Source organism: Dendrobates tinctorius, unplaced genomic scaffold, assembly GCF_039654945.1.
Source record: "Dendrobates tinctorius isolate UK_male_01 unplaced genomic scaffold, ASM3965494v1 ptg000084l, whole genome shotgun sequence".
In the NCBI taxonomy this organism is placed as follows: domain Eukaryota; kingdom Metazoa; phylum Chordata; class Amphibia; order Anura; family Dendrobatidae; genus Dendrobates; species Dendrobates tinctorius.
The window spans coordinates 7064241-7087832 of NW_027361752.1; the positions used below are offsets into that span (position 1 = coordinate 7064241).

Consider the following 23592-nt stretch of genomic DNA (forward strand, 5'->3'; position numbering starts at 1 on the left):
TTTGTAATTTAATGTGCTGGATCCTTCTTGGCTCTGACAACATTCTCCTTCCCATTCAATTTAGATGGTCTTGTTATGTAGGCAGATTAGGACAACTTTAGTCTATTGTGTTTGGGGTTGACAAGTTTGCAGCATATCAGGCCCAATGATTGTTTAAAGGATATCTGTCACTGAAGACCCTTTAAAGGGAACATACACCACAATCAGTAAAACTTGGCTGCAATAACAGAGTTGGTATCTAAATCATGCTGCTCATGGTTCGGGCACCATGAGATAGCTCTTGGGTTCATTTTAAAGATAATGTCCACTTTGGACAATTAAACTTTGGTTCCATGAAGATTAGTTATTCACACAGTGTCCTGTTGCTATGACCCCGAGCGAGCGGTCAGCTGGGGGTGAACCTGACAGTACATTAATTTCACTGTTAAGCAATGAAAATGACAGAAAAGCAGTTCCAAAATCAGTGTATTGTCTGTGTCATACATAAACATGGAGGGTGCTCCTCCTCAGGGTGCTCCTGAGTGCTAGATTCTCTTTGTAGTCACCTTCCACTCATACTGATAGCTAAATTGTCTCCTGGGTCAGGAAATCGCTTCTAAAAGACTTTAAGTGACATTTTAACACACATGCTGGGGGCTCCAAGCAGTGTAAACTAATAACATGAACCCTCTAAAGACACTCAGAGCTCCTTAATTGACAGGAGGAGGGAGGTGTAGAAGATGCAGAAGACACCCTAGGGCAGAACTGTCGGAATTCCTATATGTATCTCATCAATCAGCAGCCATATATGACCTTTCCCTGTTGTCTTAACCTTTTTTCCCAATTTATAACTTTTTCTTAGCAATCAGGCAAAAGCTGGGCCTGAATGAAGAATAGCCAGGGCTACATGGTGGCAGCTTCATAGTATAATTATAGTCGTTTGTTGGATGGTTTTCGAAGGAAACTCGCTATATTTTTATATGTATTTTTGTGATTTATCAGCAGACGTAATGGTATGTATGTATACATACACTTGTAACTTTACTTGTCAACTTTTAGGACAGGTAATATGGGAAATTATTTTTTTTAAAGCCATGCCAAACAAAGAAGACCATATAAAAGTACTGTTTCCGAGAGTTTTGGGGAAGATTCTAGTAGACTTTCCAACTTTTCTAGGAGTCCAATAGTAGTTCTATCCTTTTTCTTGAAAGCCTTTGGATATTGTGGGAAAGTTGGCATGTAGGATTTTAAGGGTGCAGTCAGATGGCCATATCAATTAGACTGAGGCCGGAACGCAGTGCAGAGACTGGACAGCGGCTTTCCCCGCCGCGCGCATGACTGCGTCTTCTATTTACATGCAACTGTCAAGCTCGGGTCGAGAGAGCCGCCGGCCAGTCCTTGTACTGCGTTCCGATTGATATGGGCGTCTCAGTGACATTAGGCTAAAGTGAAGTGTTGATAGGGAGCTGTGTTTTTCTTGTCAAATTTGAAGGAATCGGCAACGCAGGCTCTGAGGTAAATGTGAACACAGCCGTATAATAATATCAGACATGTTTTTCTAATGTCTTGATAGCTTCTACAACGTTCGATGCAACTTAGTTTCCTGGATATAGTTCTGTCTTCTCAGGCTGCATCACAATTTCTTATACGGAAAAAGAGAGCAAATTCATTTTTTGAAGAGAGTAAAGGTGGGGACCTTGAACGAGAATGTATTGAAGAATTGTGTAATAAAGAAGAAGCCCGGGAGATTTTTGAGAATAACCCTGAGACGGTAAGGTCTGTTCTTTTTTCACACTTTTTCCCGTGATGTTTTGAATAGTTATTTTGTGCTGATAGACTGCTTATAATTCAAGTACAGGCATTTGGTGAACCCCTGGCATGGCCAAAACCCTCAGTGCACCTTCCTACCTAGATGTTGTCTTCTCTGCCCCATCTTCCTTGGTTGACAGCTATGACTTTTCAGTCATAGAAGGGCTGAGATAAATGGAAGACATGTAGGAGGGAACTGTTCGGCCAGGCCAGGGGTACACCAACAGTGATTTTTCAGCTGGTAGATTCTTTTTAAATATTGCTTTGCTGTTGGTATTGTATTCTATTGCAAAGAAAAATTTGAAGCTGCCAATATACGCTAAATTGTAAATTGTAAGTCCGTCACCGATAAATCTGTTCTAGATAAGATAGTAACATCTTGCTAATTGCTGGGGGTCCCACCTCTGTGACTCCGTCTGATCCAGATAACATGGCTGTGACGTGCCCGACTAGAACAGGGTTATGGTAGCGTATGAGTTATTAACACCTTGCTAGCTTAAAAAGTGATATTTACTAGTGATGAGCGAGCATGTTCAGATTAGGTGTTATCGGAGTATGCTCGTGTCTTAATCGAGTATTTTCGGCGTGCTCGAAAAAATGCTTCAAGTCACCGCGGCCGCATGTCTTGCGGCAGTTCGACAGCCACAACACATGCAGGGATTGCCTAATAAACAGGCACGCTCGCTCATCACTAATATTTACCTATTCACTGGATAAGCTTACTGAAGATGGTACCTTACGGGGAACCTGTCACAGCCGATAATGCCATTATCCTGCAGATACGGGTTCAAATCTGCAGGTTCATAGTGTTAGAAAGATGCCCGGCTGCCATACTGAAAGTGCGGCTCCTGTGAGAAAATTAACTCTATTCCTCTAGAGAGCTGCCAGCTTTCAGTTATGCAGGTATGTGAGACGGGGCTGTAAGGACACCCCGGCACTTTGACTAACATCCCGGCTCAGCAGTGCATCGTTGTTTACATCTGGATAGCTGTGGCTAGGCTACAGTATATCCTTTACCATTCTATTTAGTTCAAAAGTACTTATTTTACAAAGTTAAAGGGGTTGTCCACTACTCTATTCCCCCAAAGTAAAATAAGAACAACCTGTATTCACTTCACCATTCTAGTGACGTCACTGCTGGGTGTTGGCAGCGGATTATTCAGGATACTCTCCAAGTCTGTGACAATGGAGCTTCTTCATTCAGGAACAATATATGATAAGTTTAATAGAGCAGGAATAAATCATTTGTGTGTCTCTATCTGTGCAGCATCTACAGCAGGCTGCTTCTCTCATACACAGACACGGAAAAACAGGAAACACAGTAACATGTTATCCCCCCCTGTATGAGCCTCTGGGAGGTTTTTTGTTCTAACTTTATAAACAGCATACAAATCTAGCAATTAAACACTCATAGACAGGAATGAAGTTTTGGCACTCAGCATATTCCAACACTGGGTCTCCCGGGGCTTGTGTACCACTAACAGGCAGCTTGAGTTGAAAGTGATGTCTGAAGTGAGAACTGCCGCTGCTCTCTCACTTCTGCTGGATGTCAGTTCTCACGGGACATATCGTCACTCAAGTCCCGGGAAGACTAGGTTCCGCCAGTGCCAGCACCGGAGGTGAGTATAGGCTGTTTTTATTTTCTATGGGAGACTAGGGTAATGGAGAAGGGGTTGTCCGAGTGGTAGATAACCACTTTCATATTTGGCTTGCAAAAATGTTATTTTGTTTTATCTGAAATAATGTTTAGAATAATATATTTATAATAATGTTTGTTTGTTTTTTAATTTTAGGAATATTTTTATCCAAGATATCTGGGTAAGTAGGGCTAATGATTACGGTGCATTAAAATATTAATGTTTTTATTTGTGGAAAATAACTTTGATGGTAGATGCAACTTGTAATACTTGTGCTATGAGCACCACAAGGAAGGAGAGCGTTCTCATTCTTCTTGTGTCCGGCACTTGAGCCCAAGCCCCGCTCTCTTAGGCCACGGTCAAATATTCAGTATTTGGTGAGTTTTTTACCTCAGTATTTGTAAGCCAAAACCAGGAGCGGGTGATAAATCCAGAAGCGGTGACGTTTCTATTAGACTTTTCCTCTGATTGTCCCACTCCTGGTTTTGGCTTCCAAATACTGAGGTAAAATATTGAACAAATACTGAGGTAAATTACTGACCAAGAGAGGTGAAGCACACTTTCATGGCCTATTTTCTTTAGCTTTTTAAGTAGTTTATATAGTTATTTATTAAAATGTACCATTTTGTTTACTTTTTTTTAAGTATAAATATTTTATCTTTTATAGCCTGCATTGGAAATTATCGAGATAAAGATGACAAGACCAGTTACTTGAATTTTGATGGACCCGCCGATCTGAGATCTTGCATTAACGGTTTGCATATAATTTCTTTATGTACATGAGTACACATGATGTAAATTGTGCAGAGCCCTAATATCCCATCCATAGAAGCCTATGGGGCCCTACAATATTTCTAGATCATTCCTACTCTTTAGGTGACGTTCATACAACCGTATTTTCGATCCAAGTGCGGGCCAGGAATAGCACTAGGACCAATGTTATTCAGTTGGAGCTTTTTGTTTTCAAGGAATGAATCTGCGCAGACGTTAGATAAGACCCATCTATTGAAGTCTATGGGTGCCCAAAAAAATAGGATCCCACAGGGATCAACCATATAACATCCAGTTTTAATGAGCCATTGCCATTTTTTTTATATCGGGCACTGTATTTGGTCTTGTAAATTTTAACAAAGGCTGATGTATAAAAATGGATCCCATACGGATTGCATATACTGTAGATGACAACGGAGATGATAAGTGTCCCTTTTTTTCTGGATGAAATCAGACCATTTTTATTATAAGCTCGTGTGAACTTGGCCTTATAGATATACACAGAGCTGTTGTTTTTTTTAAAGAATGACTGATAGAATTTTAAAAGAATTGTTTTAATAAGTGAATGAATGGAGGAAAAGCCATCAGGAGCCTGTATAGGAAACGTGTCTACATATACACAGGTTTAATCAAAATATTGTGCTATTAACAAAGTATGACAAAACGTCAGGTGTCAAAGACACGATATTGACCATCTATCCTTAGAATAAGGCCGGGGTCACACTTGCGGGTGCAATGCGAGAAACTTGCATCAATACCCAACACTGCCGCAAGCACTCAGACCGGAGTGTGCGGCTGCATATAAATACACGCAGCCGCACACTCCGATCCGAGTGCCGGGTATTGAGGCGAGAGACTCACGCGAGTTTTTCGCATTGCACACGCAATTGTGACCCCGACCTAATAATGAGTCCTCAGAGGTGATACTTTTTAATGGCTAACTGAAAAGAGGATGTCATCAGCTCTTCGGTGAGTCATTATAAGGTATCACCACTGAGGACTCTCATTTTTTACTATTCCATCGAATGGCTAACACCATATAAAGATATATTTTCCTGTATTCTTAGATAGGTCATCACTGTCAGGTCGCTGGGCGTCCAGTGCCGTACACCCCCAATGATCTGCTGTTTCCTTGTCCCATAGTAGCCACAAATAAGCAGTTTTTGGAGTAAGAACTACAGCTCCGTACAATGACTAAAGGGCGTTCACGGGTAATGCAGCTCCTATTGGGGTGAATGGGAGCTGAGCTGCAGTACTGGAGAAAGCTACTGCACAATGTCTGATGTTGAGGTTTCGCTGCTCTGTAAAATATTTACTTCTTGCCACTGCAGGGCCTGCAAATAGCTGATTGTGGAGGTCTCCGATGTCAGACCCCAACAATCTGATATTGATGAAAATATCCCAAAGATAAATCATCAATATCTAAGGTTAAAGGAAATAGAAGCTGTTCTCACCAGAAAAGCCATGTCGGGCCGTACATTTCTCCTGCAGTGGCGGCTGCGTACAGTATTACATGCCACCCTTAAAATAAATGTACGGTGTTAGGCTACTTGCCCACGATATTTGGTGAGTTTTGATGTTGCAGCATTTCTGCACCTATTAAGTAAGTTATTTTACTTTTATTTTTTTCATTCCTCTTTTTTTTCTTCATTCCTCTATTTTTTCATTCCTCTTTTTTTCTTCATTCCTCTTTTTTTTCTTCACTCCTGTTTTTTTTCATTCCTCTTTTGAGTGCACTTTTTTCATGTGTTTTTATCACATTTTGGGCTCTGTGGATTTTGTCTCTTTTTGACATACCGTGGTTTAAATAAAGCTGCTTTGTTTTTGATGCTACCTCGTATTTGTCTTTGGTGACAAAGTTGGTGCTTTTAAAATTCTATGGAGAGGGAGGAGTTAGAGTTAGACACAGACATGGCCCTACAGGACCGATATCAGTAAATAAATGACACCACACACTTTAATAATGGAAGAAAAGTGGCCGTGAGTTTATTTTGGGTTAATAATAAATAACCAAACCGTTAAATAAATAATTCCATAAAATTATCCAATATTACCATACCAGAGAAACAATCCGCCCCTTAACGGGCGATTTTCCCAAAAGCCAGGGCTCACTGAGACATGCTCCCCCCCAAACCACACAGCCACTTCTCTACCATAGAATGCAAATCCAAATTAAAAATGTCCAGTCCAATGTCGGACAAATGAACCAAGTCCTGTCTATATAAGCCCGAAATAAAACCCTCAAGCTCTGTGTGCCGAAAAGAAAAACCATTAATCAATGGTAAAATTTTTTGAGTGCCCCTGTTAACCCTTATACGTATCTTGTTCATGAAATATAAACCATTCCTCTTCCATAAAAGTCTGGGTATGATCTCCGAGAAAACGAAGTCCGTATTAGGAAAGGATTGTTTCAAAACCGAAATATCCAATCTCATTAATGCGAGCAGGTCCAAAGTCTTCATTTTCCCTAGATCATTACCACCAATGTGAAATATAACTAAATCAGGACATGGAAAAAACCTATAACATTTCTTAAACTCTAAAACAAAACTTGACCACTTCATTCCTTGAATTCTGTGCCAATAAATCTGAACTGAAGTAGGGCTGAATGATAAGTTCTCGGAATAATAGCGAAGCTTAGCCCTCTTCTGGGCCCAAAACACAAAGGAATGGCCGATGATCCAAACAACCAAAGGGCCTAAAATTAAATAAAGTGTTAGTAATCATATACTGTAACTCATGACGAATGTATAATTTAAATCTTTTTTGAATCCCATCTGCCCAAACTTTTTATTCTTGAATCTGAAAGGCCAGCCCTGGCCGCTTCCGTAGCAGCCCCAATTCTAAATGAGTGGGAGGTAATTCTTAAGTTCTCTTTTCCCAAAAAATGTAGACATTTCTTTAACAAAAAATTAAATTGGAAAATGGTAGCAGGGGAAAGATCTGAATGTAAAAATAAAGGACCATGCACTTTATGACGGATTTCAACCCCTTTTTTTTAATTACTGATAGGCCATAGGACCGAGTCAGGGAAAATATCAATCTTCAATCTGGCCCCCCTTCCCAATTGATCTGTTTTTGATTTTCTTATAAACAAAATTATATACAGCTCGTGAAGCTCAACATCAGAAATCATCAGTCCGTAAGGTTCCGACTTTTTTGAAGAAACTAACTCGCCTATACGCAAAGCACCAAAAGCCGCAATTAAAAATGCTGTAGAAAATAACGATGTTTCGTACGGATTCAAGCAAACTGAATTAAGGGATAAGCATAGATTTTTTAACAATGGTAAAGAAATTGGATGTCTCGCATCCAGCTTGAAATTGTTTTTCCTAAATCCTTTCAAAAATTGCTTCAAAGGAAAGAAAGCTGTCAAAGGTGGGGAGCCTAAGAGTTTGAGAAAGAATGAAACACCAGCGATCAATTTAGTTACTGCTGAATAGGACAATCCTTTAAGTACTAAATATTCAGCAAATTTTAAACCAGATACTGGATCCGAAGTTTTTGGATCCAAATCATATAAGTTACAAAAATTGTACCATTTTAACCATTCAGCCGAGTAATCGGCCCATGATCTTTCAGATAACGACTGTTGAATGAAATAAGGTATCAGATTGATATCAAGTCCCAAAATTCTTGAGGGCAAGGTGTTGCTTCGACAGCTGCCTCTGGAACCTGTTGGCAAAAAATTACTCGATGACTTGTCAATAAGGAATCCGTAGTGTTGTGAACTCATTTTCTGCTCCTCCTTCCGTTCGCCCTCTGGTGGTGACAGGAGGTAGTGAGGTTGGTTTAATTGGTAGTGATGTGCCACCTGATGAGGATAACGATTGGATCTCTGGAGTATCAGACTGGATATAAGACAGCCGACGCCCTAGCCTGGTGCTGGTGATTCAGTCTGCTTCTCAGGTCTTGGACTTCAGCTCTGTTCCAGTCTTCTCAAGTTAAGTTTGTTTTTGCTATTGTTCACACTTGCTCTTGTTGGTCTAGTTTTTTGTGGTCAGCCAGCCCCTGCTGGGGTTGTGCTGAATTTCCACTCCTATTTATCTGTATTTGCCTTTTTGTCCCTTATGAGATTGGCCTCTTTTTGCTCTGTCTCAGAATATTTCAGAGTGCTGATATAGTGGGAGAAGTCTAGTGACTTCAGGGTTAATTTTGCTATCAGAAGTGTTGGACATTATTTTGGTAGGGTTTTTGGCAGATTGCAGACAGTGTCTTGCCTTTCCTGTCCTTTCTAGTTAGTCGGGCCCCATCGTTTGCTCAGCCTATTTTTCTGCCTTTGTTTGTGTTTTCATCTTGTTTCACCGTCAATACACGTGGGGGGCTGTCTTTCCTTTGGGGTCTGCTCTGGGACAGTTAGTTTTCCTCTTTTCCTGCTTTAGGCTTATGTAGCTCTCCAGTTGTGATGAGGCGTCTAGGATCATCGTAGGTACGCTCCACGACTGCTGCTAGTTGTGTGGTAAGATCAGGGATCTGCAATCTGCATAGTTACCAACCCCTCTGGTTTTCTGAGACTTGGCTTGTGTTGTTTTTTCCTCCTCGGTGACCCATTCATAACACCGTAGCCTCTTTCCAATGACAAGAGCCAACATTTGCCTTAATCCAAATTTTAAATTTTAGGCAGAGGAGTGTCAATTGTCTCGAGATTATTAAAGCCCATCTATTCTTAGATGAAAGGGTGTTGACGGACAACAAAAAACCTTGATTTTCTGAAAGTAAAACAATCCTAGAATTCTGCATAAATCTTCCCCAAAGAAAAACACCTACTAGGACTGAAAATAATTCCAAAACCATGGAATTTTGATTCAAACCTATAGCTATCCATTGAGAGGGCAACCTCTGAACAGTCCATTGAGAGGAGAAAAGAATTGCACAACCCGCCGTGGGGTGAACAGAAAAATTGAAAGGAAAAGAATACGCAGATATAAAATCCGACTGCCAACAAGATTTTCCGTTAAAATCCGATAAAAATTTTTGCCAAATCCTGGCATCTTCCTTCAACTCCGCACCAACTCGGATATGAGACTTGGGAGACGATAGACCTTTCGTAGCTTCGTAAAGGCATCTTGAAAACGGCCTGACTATGGGAATAATTCTGAGTGCAAAGTTCAGCAATCCTAATAAAGATTGCAACTCTTTTAGCGTAACCTTTTCCTTGGTAATAAATTTCGACAAAGCATCATGCAGTTTTGAAACCTTGTCCAAAGGGAGCCTTGGTTCCATCATGGTAGAATCTAAAGTAATACTCAAAAATTCGATACATTTGGAAGGTAGTACCGTTTTTTCATGCGCAATTGGAACGCCAAAAAATTCACATAGCTCTACAAAACCGGAAAGAGCATGTAAGCAATCTGGGGATGAAGCTGGTCCCACAAACAAAAAATCATCCAAATAATGTAGTATTCCTACATTGCTAGTAGTAGATTCTAAGACCCAATGTAAAAAAGAAGAAAATGTTTCAAAGTAAAAGCAAGACAGAGAAAAGCCCATAGGCAAACATTTGTCGAAGAAAAATTCATTAATGAAATAAAACCCTAAAGAGTTAAATCCCATTGGATGCACAGGAAGGAGTCTGAACACAGATTTAATGTCAGATTTTGACATTAAAGCATTCCAGCCAAATTTTTTTAGTAGGAGAATGGCTGAATCAAAAGAGGCTTATGTAACTGAGCTCGCTGCCTTGTCAATTTGATCTTTCAATGAATTACCATGTGGGTACGATAGGTGATGTATTAAATGGAAAGAGCCTTGCTCTTTCTTAGGAACAATGCCTAACGGAGAAATCCGAAAATTTTTGAAAGGAGGAGAAGAAAAGGGATCGGCAAATCTACCTAGCGAGATCTCATTCAAAATTTTTTCACTTGCCACCTGTGGGTGCAACCTTATAGAAGGGAGATTGTTAACAATTGAACAGCCAACACCCTCAAAGGGCAGTACGTAAAACCCTTCTGAAAAACCGTCAAACAATAATTTGCTAATCTCCTTGTTTGGATAAATGCTTAGCCAATAGCGCATGTTTTCCACCTTCACCGGAGTCGAGGCCTTTTGTGTTAGCGTCCTTAGCAGTTGACAGCTGGGTTGACTGCTTTTTGAAACACTTTAAGGCGGGATGGGAATTCCCACAAAAAAAAGCATTCATGTTTGAATTTACAGTTATGACTCCACTTATAAAAGGAGTCATTGAATGCAAAGCAAAATCCTTTTTTAACACCGGGGGTGGAAAATTGTCTGGAAAAAGCCTGTCTTTGGGGAAGCATCAAATTAATCCACAATCCGACATCTTTAGTCCCCCAGTGAACTTCAGGGTGAACGGCCAGTTTCTGTCTAAATGCTTCATCGTAATGAAGCCAAGCTAATCCACCAAAATTTCTATATGCCTCAAGGATTATGTCCAAATGTTGAAAAAGACTACTACATAAATTTGGGTATTTCTCGCCAATGACAGCAGAATAAATGGAAAATGCTTGGATCCAATTATTGAAGGACTTGACTGAGCCCTTCCTAGAGTCGTCTGATTCAGATTTGTCATCTTTTTTTTCCAATTTATTTGGCTGTTCTCTGCAAGGAATAAGAGAGAATAAATCGACGTACTGTCCATCCCAAATAAGTTCCTTAAAAGCGGAACTTAAATGGAATCCAAGTGGTGATAATTCACAAACTAAAGCTTCTTTAAACGTATTCTTATTTGCATTGCCTCTCAAAGGGAGAGGATTATTAATTAAATCAATACTAGCTGGCGGCTGAGGAATTGGAGCGATAGCTCCGCCTAAAGCCTCTGCCAGAACATCTTTAATCATTTCACTATGACTAGAAAATAAAGACAAGTTCAAGTCCTCATCCTTTCCATGGTTTAAGGATGTTGTAGACTGTTCTGCTGTACAGCCTGTGCTCGAGCCCTCCATGTTAGGTGAGCGCAGCTGAGAGGTGCCTGCAGGTGAATCGTCCTCTTCTTCCTCAGATGATGTCGCTTGCTGCGCTGGGGGCAGTGTGGTAGCCGGCGCCGGGGCAATCTGCTTAGTGGCCGCTACGGTGCTTTTACGACCGCAGCGCCCGTCTGTCTTGCCGGCGGAATCAGCTGACATACCCGGCCTTTGATGATGACAACGACCGGTGTCCCGCATTGGGCTGCGGGATTTCGTGGTAGGAGGACGGCGAGACTTCCTGGTTTGCTCCCTGACAGGAAGTCTGGAGCACCACGGTGAAGTAGTAGGAGAATAGGCTGCCGGGGGTCTCCTACTTCTCCCTACAGATGGTGGTGCCGCGGTTGAGGCTGGAGGCTGACGCGGAGTCTGGAGCTGGGTACATGGAGCTGAGGTAGGAGAGGCAGCGTCAGGCCCTGCGGTTGAAGGTCTAGTCGCCAGGCAGTTTTTTAGCCATTCCAGACCTCCCTCCTCGCCGGCTCTTGCTAAAAGTTGCTGAAGAAGAGCTTCCATCTTTATAAGGAATCTTCTTTCTTCAGGAAAATGTTGTCTGAGGTAAAAACTGCCAGTGCAGGGCTTTTTATAAACACAGAAAAACCGCCATATTTCTCCAGCCAATCTTGGCCCGTTAAAACGTCGCCAAGGAAACCAGTCAGAAACCAGATATGCCCTTCTCCACAAACCATACTGAGGGCGCCCAGCCCACTTTTAACCCTTTTTTTTTTTTAATTGAAATTAAAACAGTAAATAAATATTATTACGGCCCGTTTGGCCATGGGACCCCCCCTTTATGTATTCCTTTATTGCGGGGGGCTGACATTCCCCTATAAGTTCTTCTGAAACGACAGGTACAGTTCTCCATAGAACTTTATGAGCACCAACTTTTACCACTTTACCAAAGAACTGAGAATTTTGAGAAAGAAAGATCATTCCCGAGGCGACAGAAGCAGGTTTCTCTCATAAGAAATATTTAAAAGTTGCTTATTTTGACGTGATATTGATTTATGAAAAAAATACATTGAAATCTCGTTTACTTTTTCCTTCTGACCCAGTATTGCATATTTGTGTATCCCATTTATTTTGTAGCTCTTCCAGACCAGTGTAAGCCATTACCATGTAATAAAGATGGATATAAGGAATGCAAGGATGGAAAAGGAGATTTTACCTGTGTTTGTAAACCCGGCTGGCGGGGAGTGCGGTGTGATGAAGGTCAGTGACACTTTCTGTCTCACTCTCCTCATAGGCATGGATTTTTTTTATGTACAGTACAATATGATGTGTTTAAAAAAAGATGAAATACCTGAGTAAATGTCATTATAATATACACTTCCTGGGCCGAGAAGTAAGCAAAAGTAGGTATATAGACAGGACAGCATTGCGGGATCGCAGCTAATTTTATCAGAGAGTGAAAGAATCTCTCCCATCATTTCCCCTTTGCGTGTAAGCTCTGTGATGTCTCAGCGTGCCGAGCACTGCAGAGGGTCAGAAGGTGCGCTGCAGAGACCAGAGCATTTTTAATATGGTGTCCATTATACAGTGCTGTGTGGAGTACTATATGAGATTGTAATAATGTATGGAGGACTATATGGGGTCCATAATAATGTATGGAGGACTACATGAGCGTATAATACTGTATGGAGGAATATATGAGGCCTATAATACTGTATGGAGGATTATGTGGGGCCCATAATACTGTATGGAGGATTATGGGGGGCCCATAATACTGTATGGAGCACTATCTTGGGACAATTATACTGTATGGAGGAATATGTGGGCCCATCATACTGTGTAGAGGAACTATGTGTGGCCCATTATACTATTTGGAGGCCTATGTTGGGGCCTTTATATTATATAGAGAGTTATGTGGGGGCCATTTTATTATATGGAGGACTGTGTGGGGGTAATTATACTAATTGAAGGGCTATGTGGGACCATTATACTATTTGGAAGGCTATGTGGGGGCCATTATACTATTTAAAGGACTAGGTGGAGGCCATTCCACTATTTAGAAGGGTATGTGGGGGTCATTATATTATTTGGAGGGCTATGTGGTGCATTATACTATTTGGAGGGCTATGTGGGGGCCATTATAATATTTGGAGGGCTATGTGGGGGCCATTATACTATTTGGAGGGCTATGTGGGTGTCATTATACTATTTGGAGGGCTATGTGGGGGCGTTATACTATTTGGAGAGCTATGTGGGGGCCATTATAATATTTGGAGGGCTATATGGGGGCCATTATAATATTTGGAGGGCTATGTGGGGGTCATTATAATATTTGGATGGCTATGTGGGGATCATTATACTATGTGGAGGGATATGTGGGGGCGTTATACTTTTTGGAGGGCTATGTGGGGGTCATTATAATACATGGAGGACTATGTGAGGACCATTACACTATGTGTAGGACTTTGTGTAGACCATTATACTGTTTACAGGACTATATGGAAGTTGTTACGCTGTTTGCATGTTTATGTGGGGGGCCATTATACTGTTTGCAGGACTATGTAAGTGGACCATTATACTATTTGCAGGTTTATGTAGGGGGGGCATTATTGTGTTTGCAGGGCTATGTGGAGAGCCATTATACTGTTTGGAGAGCTATGTGGGGCCACTATACTGTTGGGAGGGCTATGTGAGGTGAATTATACTGCTTGGAGGGATGTGTCGGGTCACTATACTGTATACAAGCAATTATACAGTGGGAAGGTTTTTGTGGGGTCCATCATGCTGTGTAGGGGCCAGTATGCTGTTTGGGGGGCTAGTGGGGGCCATTATACAGTGTGTATGGTTGTGTTGGGGCCATCATACTAAGTGGAGGGGTGTTGGGGAGCCATTATACTGTACGGAAAGCTGTCAGGCGATCACAGTTGGGGCTTCATTCATACTGTGTTGGAGTCACCATACTTTGAGGGTTGATTTGGATGGGGGTACAGTAGGGTCATCATACTATGCGTGGAGGGTACTGAGGAAGAATTAACTGTGAGGGTATCACACTCTTGTTTTGAGGGGACACTATTGTTTGCATCATACATTAATGTGGCAGTGAAAGGGCAATCTCGGGGCTTCAATAGGAGGAAAATGACTTTGTAAGGGCTGCAAACTTGTGGGTTGTGCTCTTCTGTGACCATGCAGAATATTAAGGGTTGTTTGTTTGTTTTGTTTTTTTGTTTTTTTTGGGGGGGGAGGCAATTAAAACTTCTGCTATGGCGCCCCATGATTTTTTTTGTACAACCTTGCAGTGACGTAAAACATGTTAAAAAGCAAGCAGGGAAATGTTTTACCTCACAGAAAGAATCGTCTGTGATCCCGTATTGTCCTATTTATATACTCTTTTGCGTCCTCCCGTGGCGAGCAGATGTGGTATGTGCAGACCATGTCCCTGTACGATCAGACACAGCCATTAGACAGTACACAGCAAAGGCATATGTACGAGATTATCTCAGCCCAGGAACATTAGTTTTTCACAAGAACTTGTGTGGATGGTTGTGTTGGGGCCATTATACTGAGTCGAGGGGGTGTGGGGCCATTATACTGAGTCGAGGGGGTGTGGGGCCATTATACTGTATGGAGGCCCATTATTATGAAGCAATGTTTTACCTCACAGAAACAATCATCTGAGATCCCCTGCTGTCCTGTCTGTATACTCTTCCTGTACGGTTAGACACGGCCATTACACAGTACACAGCAGGGGCACATGTATAAGATTATTTCAGAACAGGAACATTTAAAAAAAACATTCAATTGTGGAAAGTATTATTATTCCAAGATCTATTGATTAAAATGTACTTTGTTTGTGGCAAAGCCCCTTTAAGTTAACTTTTCTGTGTAATCTAGAAATTCGGTTTACAGATTTGTTTCAGACACAGCTCATCTGTTTCTATTGATTAACTTTTATAAAAGCCCATTCCCTTTTTTTTTTTTTTTTAGAAATACAGTTGTTTAGGTATGTCATAAAAAAGGGGGGTTTTTTGTTTTTTATTTTTGTATAAACCTTTTCTGCTATTGTGCAATGTCATCTAGCCCCGTGATTGCAGCCAGCAGTGTAAATAATGGATGTTTTCTGACTGAATGTCATGACTCAGTATAGGGACATGCCCTGATGAACACTGACAGCCATAACATTACAGTCACCTGTCTAAAAATGGTATAGGGCCGGCCACTTTCAAGAAGCTCTGACCCAGTGTCTAGACATCACAGTTTAGCCCTTGTCATAGTCTCTCAAATCTTTACGCTTTCCCATTTTTTTCTGTTTCCTACACATTATCTTCAAGAATGGACTTGTCTAATATATTGCATCAGTCAATGCCACTGTCTAATCTACAACAAACTTACCTGCAGCATGGACTGGTGACTGACTTATTATGAAACTCCAGACAGAGTGTTGGTTGGTCAGCTCCAGATTGTGGCAAGCTACATGCCACTGTGCCTCCTGCACTGCCCACTAGCGTCCGACGGTGGTCGGTCTTCCGGCGCCGTCGTCCAGCGGCTTTAGTTATTGCCGCGCTGCGGTAGCATCGTCCCTTGGCGGTTGCGGCTGCAACGCCACCCGCTGAGCTTCCTGTGAAGCTAACAGGGCCAGCCCCTTTATATTTATTACTGCCAAGCGACTGTGTCTGAACAGAGCCGCTCTTAGCGTTCGGGTGACGTTAACCCGAGCGCAGTACTTCACCTTCTGGTGCATCTGCCATTGTCCAGCAGCGGTCTTACCATCTACCGCACGGTGGACCCCGGGCGGCGAACGCACCTCCTATTATTTATATCTGGTGCGTTCCGTCGACCCTAACAGTTTAGTTTGTACCCACTTCTTTACGGAATTGGCTCAATGCAGGGATTTAGAGCCCCCAGTTATTAGCATTAGTGGGAGTCTGGCCATGGGGGTCCTAATTAACAGGTCATAAAATGAAATATATTTTATCTTTTTTTTTTTGCAAATTAAACCTATACAGAACACAAACACAGAGAAATACTGCATAAAGGTACCTAGTTTTATTCACTGTAAGAAAAATAATTTCTGTTGCTTACATAGTTGTGGAAATGGGAAAACATATTTGTGAAAAGACAAAAATACTAATGCCCCCAAGAAGAAGCCTGATGCGAAACGCGCATTGGGGACTTTGCTACCACGAATCACATAAACCTTAAAATATCTATTTAATACACATGAAAAGCAGGTGACATATCCACCCAAGTGGAAAACAAATTTGTTTTCCATTTGGGTGGATAGGTGTCCTGCTTTTAATGAGTTTTAAATAAAAATTTTGATATTTTAGGGTTTGAGTGCTACATGTTGATTGTAGTAACTGTGAGTAGTCATTGCTACCACTCGGGTTGTATTCAATAGCCTATTTCATATATACTATGGTTATACTTGGTCTTAGCATTGCTTCAGGTAACTAATGTTCCTAACTACTAATGTCAGTACTGTATTTTTAGGACTATAAGGCTAGGTTCACATTGCGTTTAACCAGCCCGTTCAACGCATAGCGTTAACGGGCTGGTTAAATGGTATAGCATAACGCGTTATGCCATACCCGCTAGCGCAGATGATTCGTCTGTGCTAGCGGTGACGGAGCCTCAGACGCTGCAGTCCGCATCCAAGGCTCCGTGACTGAATGACGACACGTCGCAAACGCATGCCGCTGACAATGGGGGTCAAAGGCAGCATTAGCGGACTGCGTTACACCACGCTATGCCACGGTGTAACGCAGTCTGTCTAATGGCCTGCCAAAGCGCAGTGTGACCCCGGCCTAAGACCCTACGGACCATAAGACGCACCTAGGTTTTAGAGAAGGAAATTAGGGGAAAAAAAATTGAAGCAAAAAAATTTAGTCAATTCTGTACTTAATATCCCGTATCCTGGTATGTATGGTCCCCTCATCCGCATGCCATATTTGATGTCCTCAGACACTTCCCTGTTTGGGTTTTGGCCTGTTGGAAGGGCTATTGGTTACTATCCTGAGTTTTGTAGCACTCTTTTGCATATGTCATCCCCTATTTTTAAGTGTTTTATATGTTATGTCTTTTTCTGTGCTAATAATAAGCGAAAAAGGAGTAAATTCCAGCTTCTGGCAATAATTATGAAAATCTGAAAAAAAATGTATTTTAAACAATTAAAAATCCAAGAAATTCATGGCACGATGCGGGGAGCAGGAAACAACATGGCGAAGCGTTTCTTTCTATCCTTCCTTCAGGTGAAGAAAATGCAGAGTGTGACCCTGGCCTTAGACTGATCAGTTCCACTAAACAGGATTCTCTTAAAATATTTGATTTTCATTGCAGACATTAATGAATGTGAGGATCCCGAAAAAGTGAAGGGCGGCTGCAATCAGCGATGTGTGAACATCCCTGGAAGCTATCGCTGTGCCTGTGACGACGGCTACTACCTGCTTCCCGACAAGCACACCTGTAACGGTACGTACTTACACCTGTTTTTGTGTCACAATCTCTGTTTCACTTTGGAAAACTCTGATTCTTACTTACTGCAATGCAGCCTAATGTCTGTCATCTTATCTGAATCTTACAGCCCGAGATATTTGGTAGAATGAGTGTAAAGGGCTTTTTTCCACCTATTCACATGCACAGATAAATGCATGAACAAGCTCTGACGAAATGGGAAGGAAATTTTATATGCAGCGATCATTTCTATCCACACAGTTTGCATGATTGTCGGCAGCACATCTCTCTTTACACGAGGGGTGTGCTGAAGACAGTCAGTCATTTTAATCCCTTATTTTAAAAAAATGCAATCTGCAGACCTACGATCACTGCCTGTTTGTCATCTCATTGTTCCTTTTCTAAATCAGGAGGAAATGAGTGTTTCTGTAAAAGATTGGCTTAGATTTCCGACCCTTAAACCATGGGCATTTTACCCAGGTCATTCGAAAAATACATCTTCAGGTAGTGGTCATGCACTTGGAATCTATTGATTGTTATGATTTAGAGGACTTTCCCTCCCCGGTGTTTCTTGGACTACCTTGGCTGATGTTACACAATCCCGTGTGGACTTGCAGACTCAGGTAGTAGTAGTAAGCATGAGCGATTACTATCAAAAACTCTGCAAGTGCCAAGGTTGCTATCCATTCCCTGCCTGAATACCTGATTTTGAGGATATGCTCTCAGAACAGGGCTGTCAAAAACTTCCACCTCATCGACCATATGATTGCTTCCTTAATTTAATTTCTGGGGCCAAGTAGCCTAAGAACAGTTTCAGGTCCAGAGAGGCAGGCAATGAAGGACTATATCATAGAAAGTCTAGCTAAGGGTCATGTCAGACCCTCCTCATCTCTTGTTGCAGCAAAGTTTTTCTTTGTTAAGAAAAAAGATGGGGGGATTATTTCCCTGCTTAGATTTCCGAGAACTAAATCAGATCACAGTTTGGGATCCGTACCCTCTCCCTCTAGTTCTGGATGTCTTCAACCCCTTTCCGACATCAGGCGTACATTTACGCCGATGTTGGACTCCCTCCCTGACATGAGCCCGCAATAGCCGCGGGTGGATTAGCGATCCACCCACGTCTATTAACCAGTTAATTGCCGCTGTCAAACGCTGACAGCGGCATTTAACAAGCGCTTCTGGCAATCGCGCCGGAAATGCGCACACCAGTGACCCCCATCACGTGAGCAAGGTCTCAGAGGTCTCCTGGATACCTCTCTGGTTATTAGTGCCGGCTTGCTGTGAGTGCCACACAGTGGTCGGCGCTCATAGCAAGTGAGTAAATCTGTTATATAGAGGTGATCTGATCATCATCTCTATGTAGCAGAACCGATCAGGTTGTGACAGCTTCTAGCCTCCCATGGAGGCTATTGAAGCATGCCAAAAGCAAAAAAAAAGTTTTAAAAAATATATAAAAGTTCAAATCACCCCATTCAAAATAAAACAATAAAAATAAAACCAAACATACACATATTTGGTATCGTCGTGTTCAGAATCGCCCAATCTATCAATTAAAAAAGAATTAACCTGATTGCTAAATGACGTAGCGAGAAAAAAAGTCAAAACGCCAGAATTAGGTTTTTTTTTGTTTCCGCGACATTGTAGTAAAATGCAATAACGGGCGATCATAAGATCATGTCTGCACCAAAATGGTATAATTAAAAACGTCAGCTCAGCGCACAAAACTAATCCCTCACCCAACCCGAGATCACGAAAAATGGAGACGCTACGGGTATCGGAAAATTGCGCAATTTTTTTTTTTTTAGCAAAGTTTGGAATTTTTTTCACCACTTAGATAAAAGAGAACCTAGACATGTTTGGTGTCTATGAACTCACAATGTCCTGGAGAATCATAATGGCAGGTCAGTTTTAGCATTTAGTAAACCTAGTAAAAAAGCCAAACAAAAAACAAGTGTGGGATTGCACTTTTTTTTTGCAATTTCACCGCACTTGGAATTTTTTTCCCGTTTCCTAGTACACGACATGGTGTCGTTCAAAAGTACAACTCGTCCAGCATAAAACAAGCCCTCACACGGCCATATTGACGGAAAAATAAAAATGTTATAGCTCTGGGAAGAAGGGGAGCAAAAAACGAAAACGCAAAACCGAAAATACCTCTGGGAGTTAATCAGATCGCCGGGGCTAAGTGGTTTTCCAAACTGGACCTCAGGGGGGCTTATAATCAAGGAGGATGAATGGAAGACTTTAATACACCCGAGGGACAGTAGTAAAACATTATTATGCCATTTGGGTTGACTAATGCTCCTGTCATTTTTCAGCACTTTGTAAATGACACTTTCTGTCATCTGGCACGTAGGTCTGAATGACATATTGATTTATTCGCCGGAGCTCTAGTCACATAAACTATAATAAATTGTATGTCAAATCAGAGAAATGTATTTCTTCGCTTCAGGATATCCCTTTCTGGGGTATTTCTTATCGTCCACTAGTTTTTGCATGGATCTGGCGAAAGTCCGGACAGTACTGGATTGGGATCGTCTTGAGAACGTAAAGTCTTTTCAGAAGTTTTTGAGTTTCAATAATTATTACCATAAGGTCATGAAGAACTTTCCGCCAAACCACTTACTTATATGACCATGAAAGGGTCAGACTTTTCAAAATGATCCAGTCTGGCCTGTGAAGCATTAGCTACTTTGAAGAGATATTTGGCTTGTGTGCCAATTTTTAGACATCCTGACGTCACTGAGCCTTTCATTGTGGAGGTTGGGTTGGGGCTGTATTGTCTGAGGGTTCATCTCCAAGTGAATGGCGTCGGTGTGCATACTTCTCCAAGAAATTGTCGTCTGCTGTGAAGAAGTGTGACATTGATAATAGGGAACTCTTGGCAATAAAATTGGCCTTTTAGGCATGGCATCATTTTTTGGAGGGGGCAGTTCATCCTGTCATAGTAATTACCGATCATAGAAATCTTTTGTATCTGGAATCTGCTAAACGTCTGACAGTCAATATGGTCATAGTTCTTTACCAGATTTAACTTTTTTGTGACTTATAGGCTGGGTATAAGAACATTAAGGCGGTACATTGCCTTGTTTTCTGGGGGGAGGTATAATGCTACTATTCGTTCTGATCTGGAGAAGGAGGTCCTAGAGGTTCAGGAGGACGCCCCTGCTACCTGTCCTTCAGGTAAACTGTCCCTGTGAACCTCCACCTTAGAATTTTGAGTGAATATCACGATTTGGTCCTGGCTGGATATCCTGGTAGTAAAGTCACCACAGGTCTTGTTACTTGTAGTTTTTGGTGGTCTGGGGTGCATCTGGATGTTCGGGATAATGTAGCTGCCTGCATTACTTGTGCGTGTTCTAAGACCCCACATACCTGTCTGTTCAGGGCTCTTCAACCTTTGGCAATTCCCTGTAGACCATAGACTTATCTGTCTGTGGATTTCATCACTGATCTACCCGTGTCAGCAGGTAACAGATATTGGTGATATTGTTGGTGGTGGATAGATTCAGCGAGATGGCTTTGACAAATGCCAAGACTTTGGCTCAAATTTTTATTAAATAAATTGTGAAATTACATGAAATTTCATCTGATATTATTTTCGACTGGGGAGTTCAATTTATTTCTAAATTTTGGAAAGCATTTTGTGCTTGCTTAGGCTACTTTCACATATCCGTTTTTTTAAATCCGGCACGATTTGGTGAAAATTGTGAAAACCGGATCCAGAATTGGATCCGTTTTTTTCACTTAGAATGTAATGATCGCCGCATCGTGCCGGATGGACATGCGGCGCCTCCGGGTTTTGCCGGATACGGCAAACATGCGCCGTCCGGCGTCTGCAAAAAACGTTGGCTGCAACTTTTTTTGCAGCGCCGGACCAGCTTTTTCAACAGCGCATGCCCGGACACTGTGAGTTTTAACCCCACAAGTGCCCGGCGCGCATCTCTCTCTCTCTCCCCCTCCCCTTCTCTCTCTCCCTCTCCATACCTTTCTTTGGCTGGCTCTCTCGTCCCCCCGCTGTCTCTCTGGCTGCTCTCTCGTTTCCCGATCTCTCTCCGGCTGGCTCTCTCGTTCCCCGATGCTGCGGCTTCTTTAAATGTCCTCCAAGCCGCATCAGGCGCCGCATGTACATCCGATGTCACCGCTGCAGGCCGGATCCGGCGGCCCGGCTTTTCGCCACACGCCGCCGGACCCCTGACACCGGATGTGTGAAAGAGGCCTTAGGAATTCATCTTTCATTTTCATCCGCCTTTCATCCACAGTCTAATGGGCAAACTGAGCGAGTAAACCAGAATCTTGAGACATACCCTAGTCGCTTTGTGTCTGAAAATCAGTAGGATTAGGATTATGACAAGGTTGATAAGATTATTTGCCTCTGAGTTCGCTGTGAATAACCGTTGTCATGAATCTACTGACAAATCCCCATTTTTCTAGACATGTGGTTTTCATAATCAATTCTGCACTTTCAATAGGAGTCGTCCTTCATGAGTACCTGAAGAGGAACGTTTTTCTTTGTCTATTACATCAGTGTGGCAAGGTGTTCTTAATAATTTGAGGAGGATGGGGTCCAAGTATAAGTGTGTGGATGATCGGAAACGATCGGTGGATCAGGACCTGTGTGTTGGTGATTTGGTTTGGTTGTCCTCGAAGTTGAAGGTTCCTTCTTGGAAACTGGGACCCAGGTTCATTAGCTCCTATAAGATTATTGCCGTAGTCAATTCAGTAGCGTTTTGCCTTGCTTTGCCACTAACTTTCAAGATCCATAATGTGTTTCACCACTTGCACTAGGGAATTGCCAGTGATAGTTTACAGCTTGTTGATTTAGTGCTGAAGGAGTAGTCTGAATTAGTAGCAGTCAGTTGGTGTTTTCGCTGGATATCTGCATGGATTTGGTATTGTGTGTTTATCGTAATCTTCCCATTTGGTTTGTGCCTCCTACTGTTACCTTGATTTCCACTCGGTTGTTTTGTGTGTGCTTTTGTATGATTGTAGTTTTCTTTTTTCCCTGTTTTCCCTGTCTGTCTGGTTTTTGTTATCCCTACCCTTCTGCGTAAAGTGCTGTAATACAATATACTCCTTATTTGTAAGATACATTATTTTCTTGCCCCGCTGATTACATTATTGAGGGGTAAGGGAAGAGCCAGCTTGGATTGTACATTATTGCTGTCAGTGTCGACTGCAGGGGGGATGTAGCTTTCGATGCCAGCCACAGCAGCTCTCTATCCGAACCCATGGAGGGGAGTTTCACGTATGTATTAGGTCACAGTCAGACGTCAGTATAAATTGGATGGAGATTGGAATGGAATGCTCGGACTGCCCGGCGGCTCTCCTTACCCAAGCGTGACAGCTTCATGTATTTCTATGCAGCTGTCACTCTCGGATCAAGAGAGCCGCCGGCCAGCCCGTGCACTGCGTTCCCATCTCAGTCTGATTTATACAGCCGTCTCACTGCGTCCTTAATAGAACTTCTCAAGACGGTTCGTCCTTAGTGTTTTTATAATTCTACAAACTTTTTATCACACTATAACATGGGAAATTCACTGTTTGCACCGTTTAACACCTGGTACTCTCAAATTCGGTATTCAATGTAAAACATTGGTGCAATTCTCTTCTTGGCTTCACGGGAGGCATTTATCACTGCTGAGAACGGCTTCATAAAATAACTTCTACTCCCTATAAAGCTAATTTTGTGCTATTGAGAGAGCTGGTCCTTTGTGATTAAAAAGTCAATCCATATCTGGGAGTCTCCACAGTCTTCCAGAGCATCGAAGAGAAACAGATTCGGCACTACATCACTGTAATCAATTGATGTTCATTGCTGAGAATTCAAGAGAAGACACAGCAAACAGCCTTACATAAATCTTGTATGTGCTATTCCCATCCCTTGACAGCAAGTAGACATCATCCGGCATCTACTTTATCAAAATATGTTTTGTTCATCTATTTTCTCGTGTCCCCTGACAGTCCAGAAAACCGTGTTGTGTTTTTACCTATTGCTCTTTCCCTGATTCGTATCTTTATTATATAGGGATGCTGCTTCACACCAACAAATGCCAATATTGTGCTAAGTGCAAGCA

At 42.0% G+C, this 23592-nt stretch overlaps 1 protein-coding gene across 1 annotated transcript in view; it reads left to right on the forward strand.

The window, feature by feature from the left end:
* The window catches only part of PROS1 (protein S), a 78945-nt gene that overhangs the window by 2491 nt on the left and 52862 nt on the right, over positions 1 to 23592 (forward strand). The window contains exons 2-6 of the mRNA XM_073584420.1: positions 1593 to 1750; positions 3582 to 3606; positions 4093 to 4179; positions 12203 to 12325; positions 17402 to 17533. Of these exons, the coding sequence (XP_073440521.1) occupies positions 1593 to 1750; positions 3582 to 3606; positions 4093 to 4179; positions 12203 to 12325; positions 17402 to 17533 (525 nt within the window). The remainder of the gene's footprint in view (positions 1 to 1592; positions 1751 to 3581; positions 3607 to 4092; positions 4180 to 12202; positions 12326 to 17401; positions 17534 to 23592) is intronic.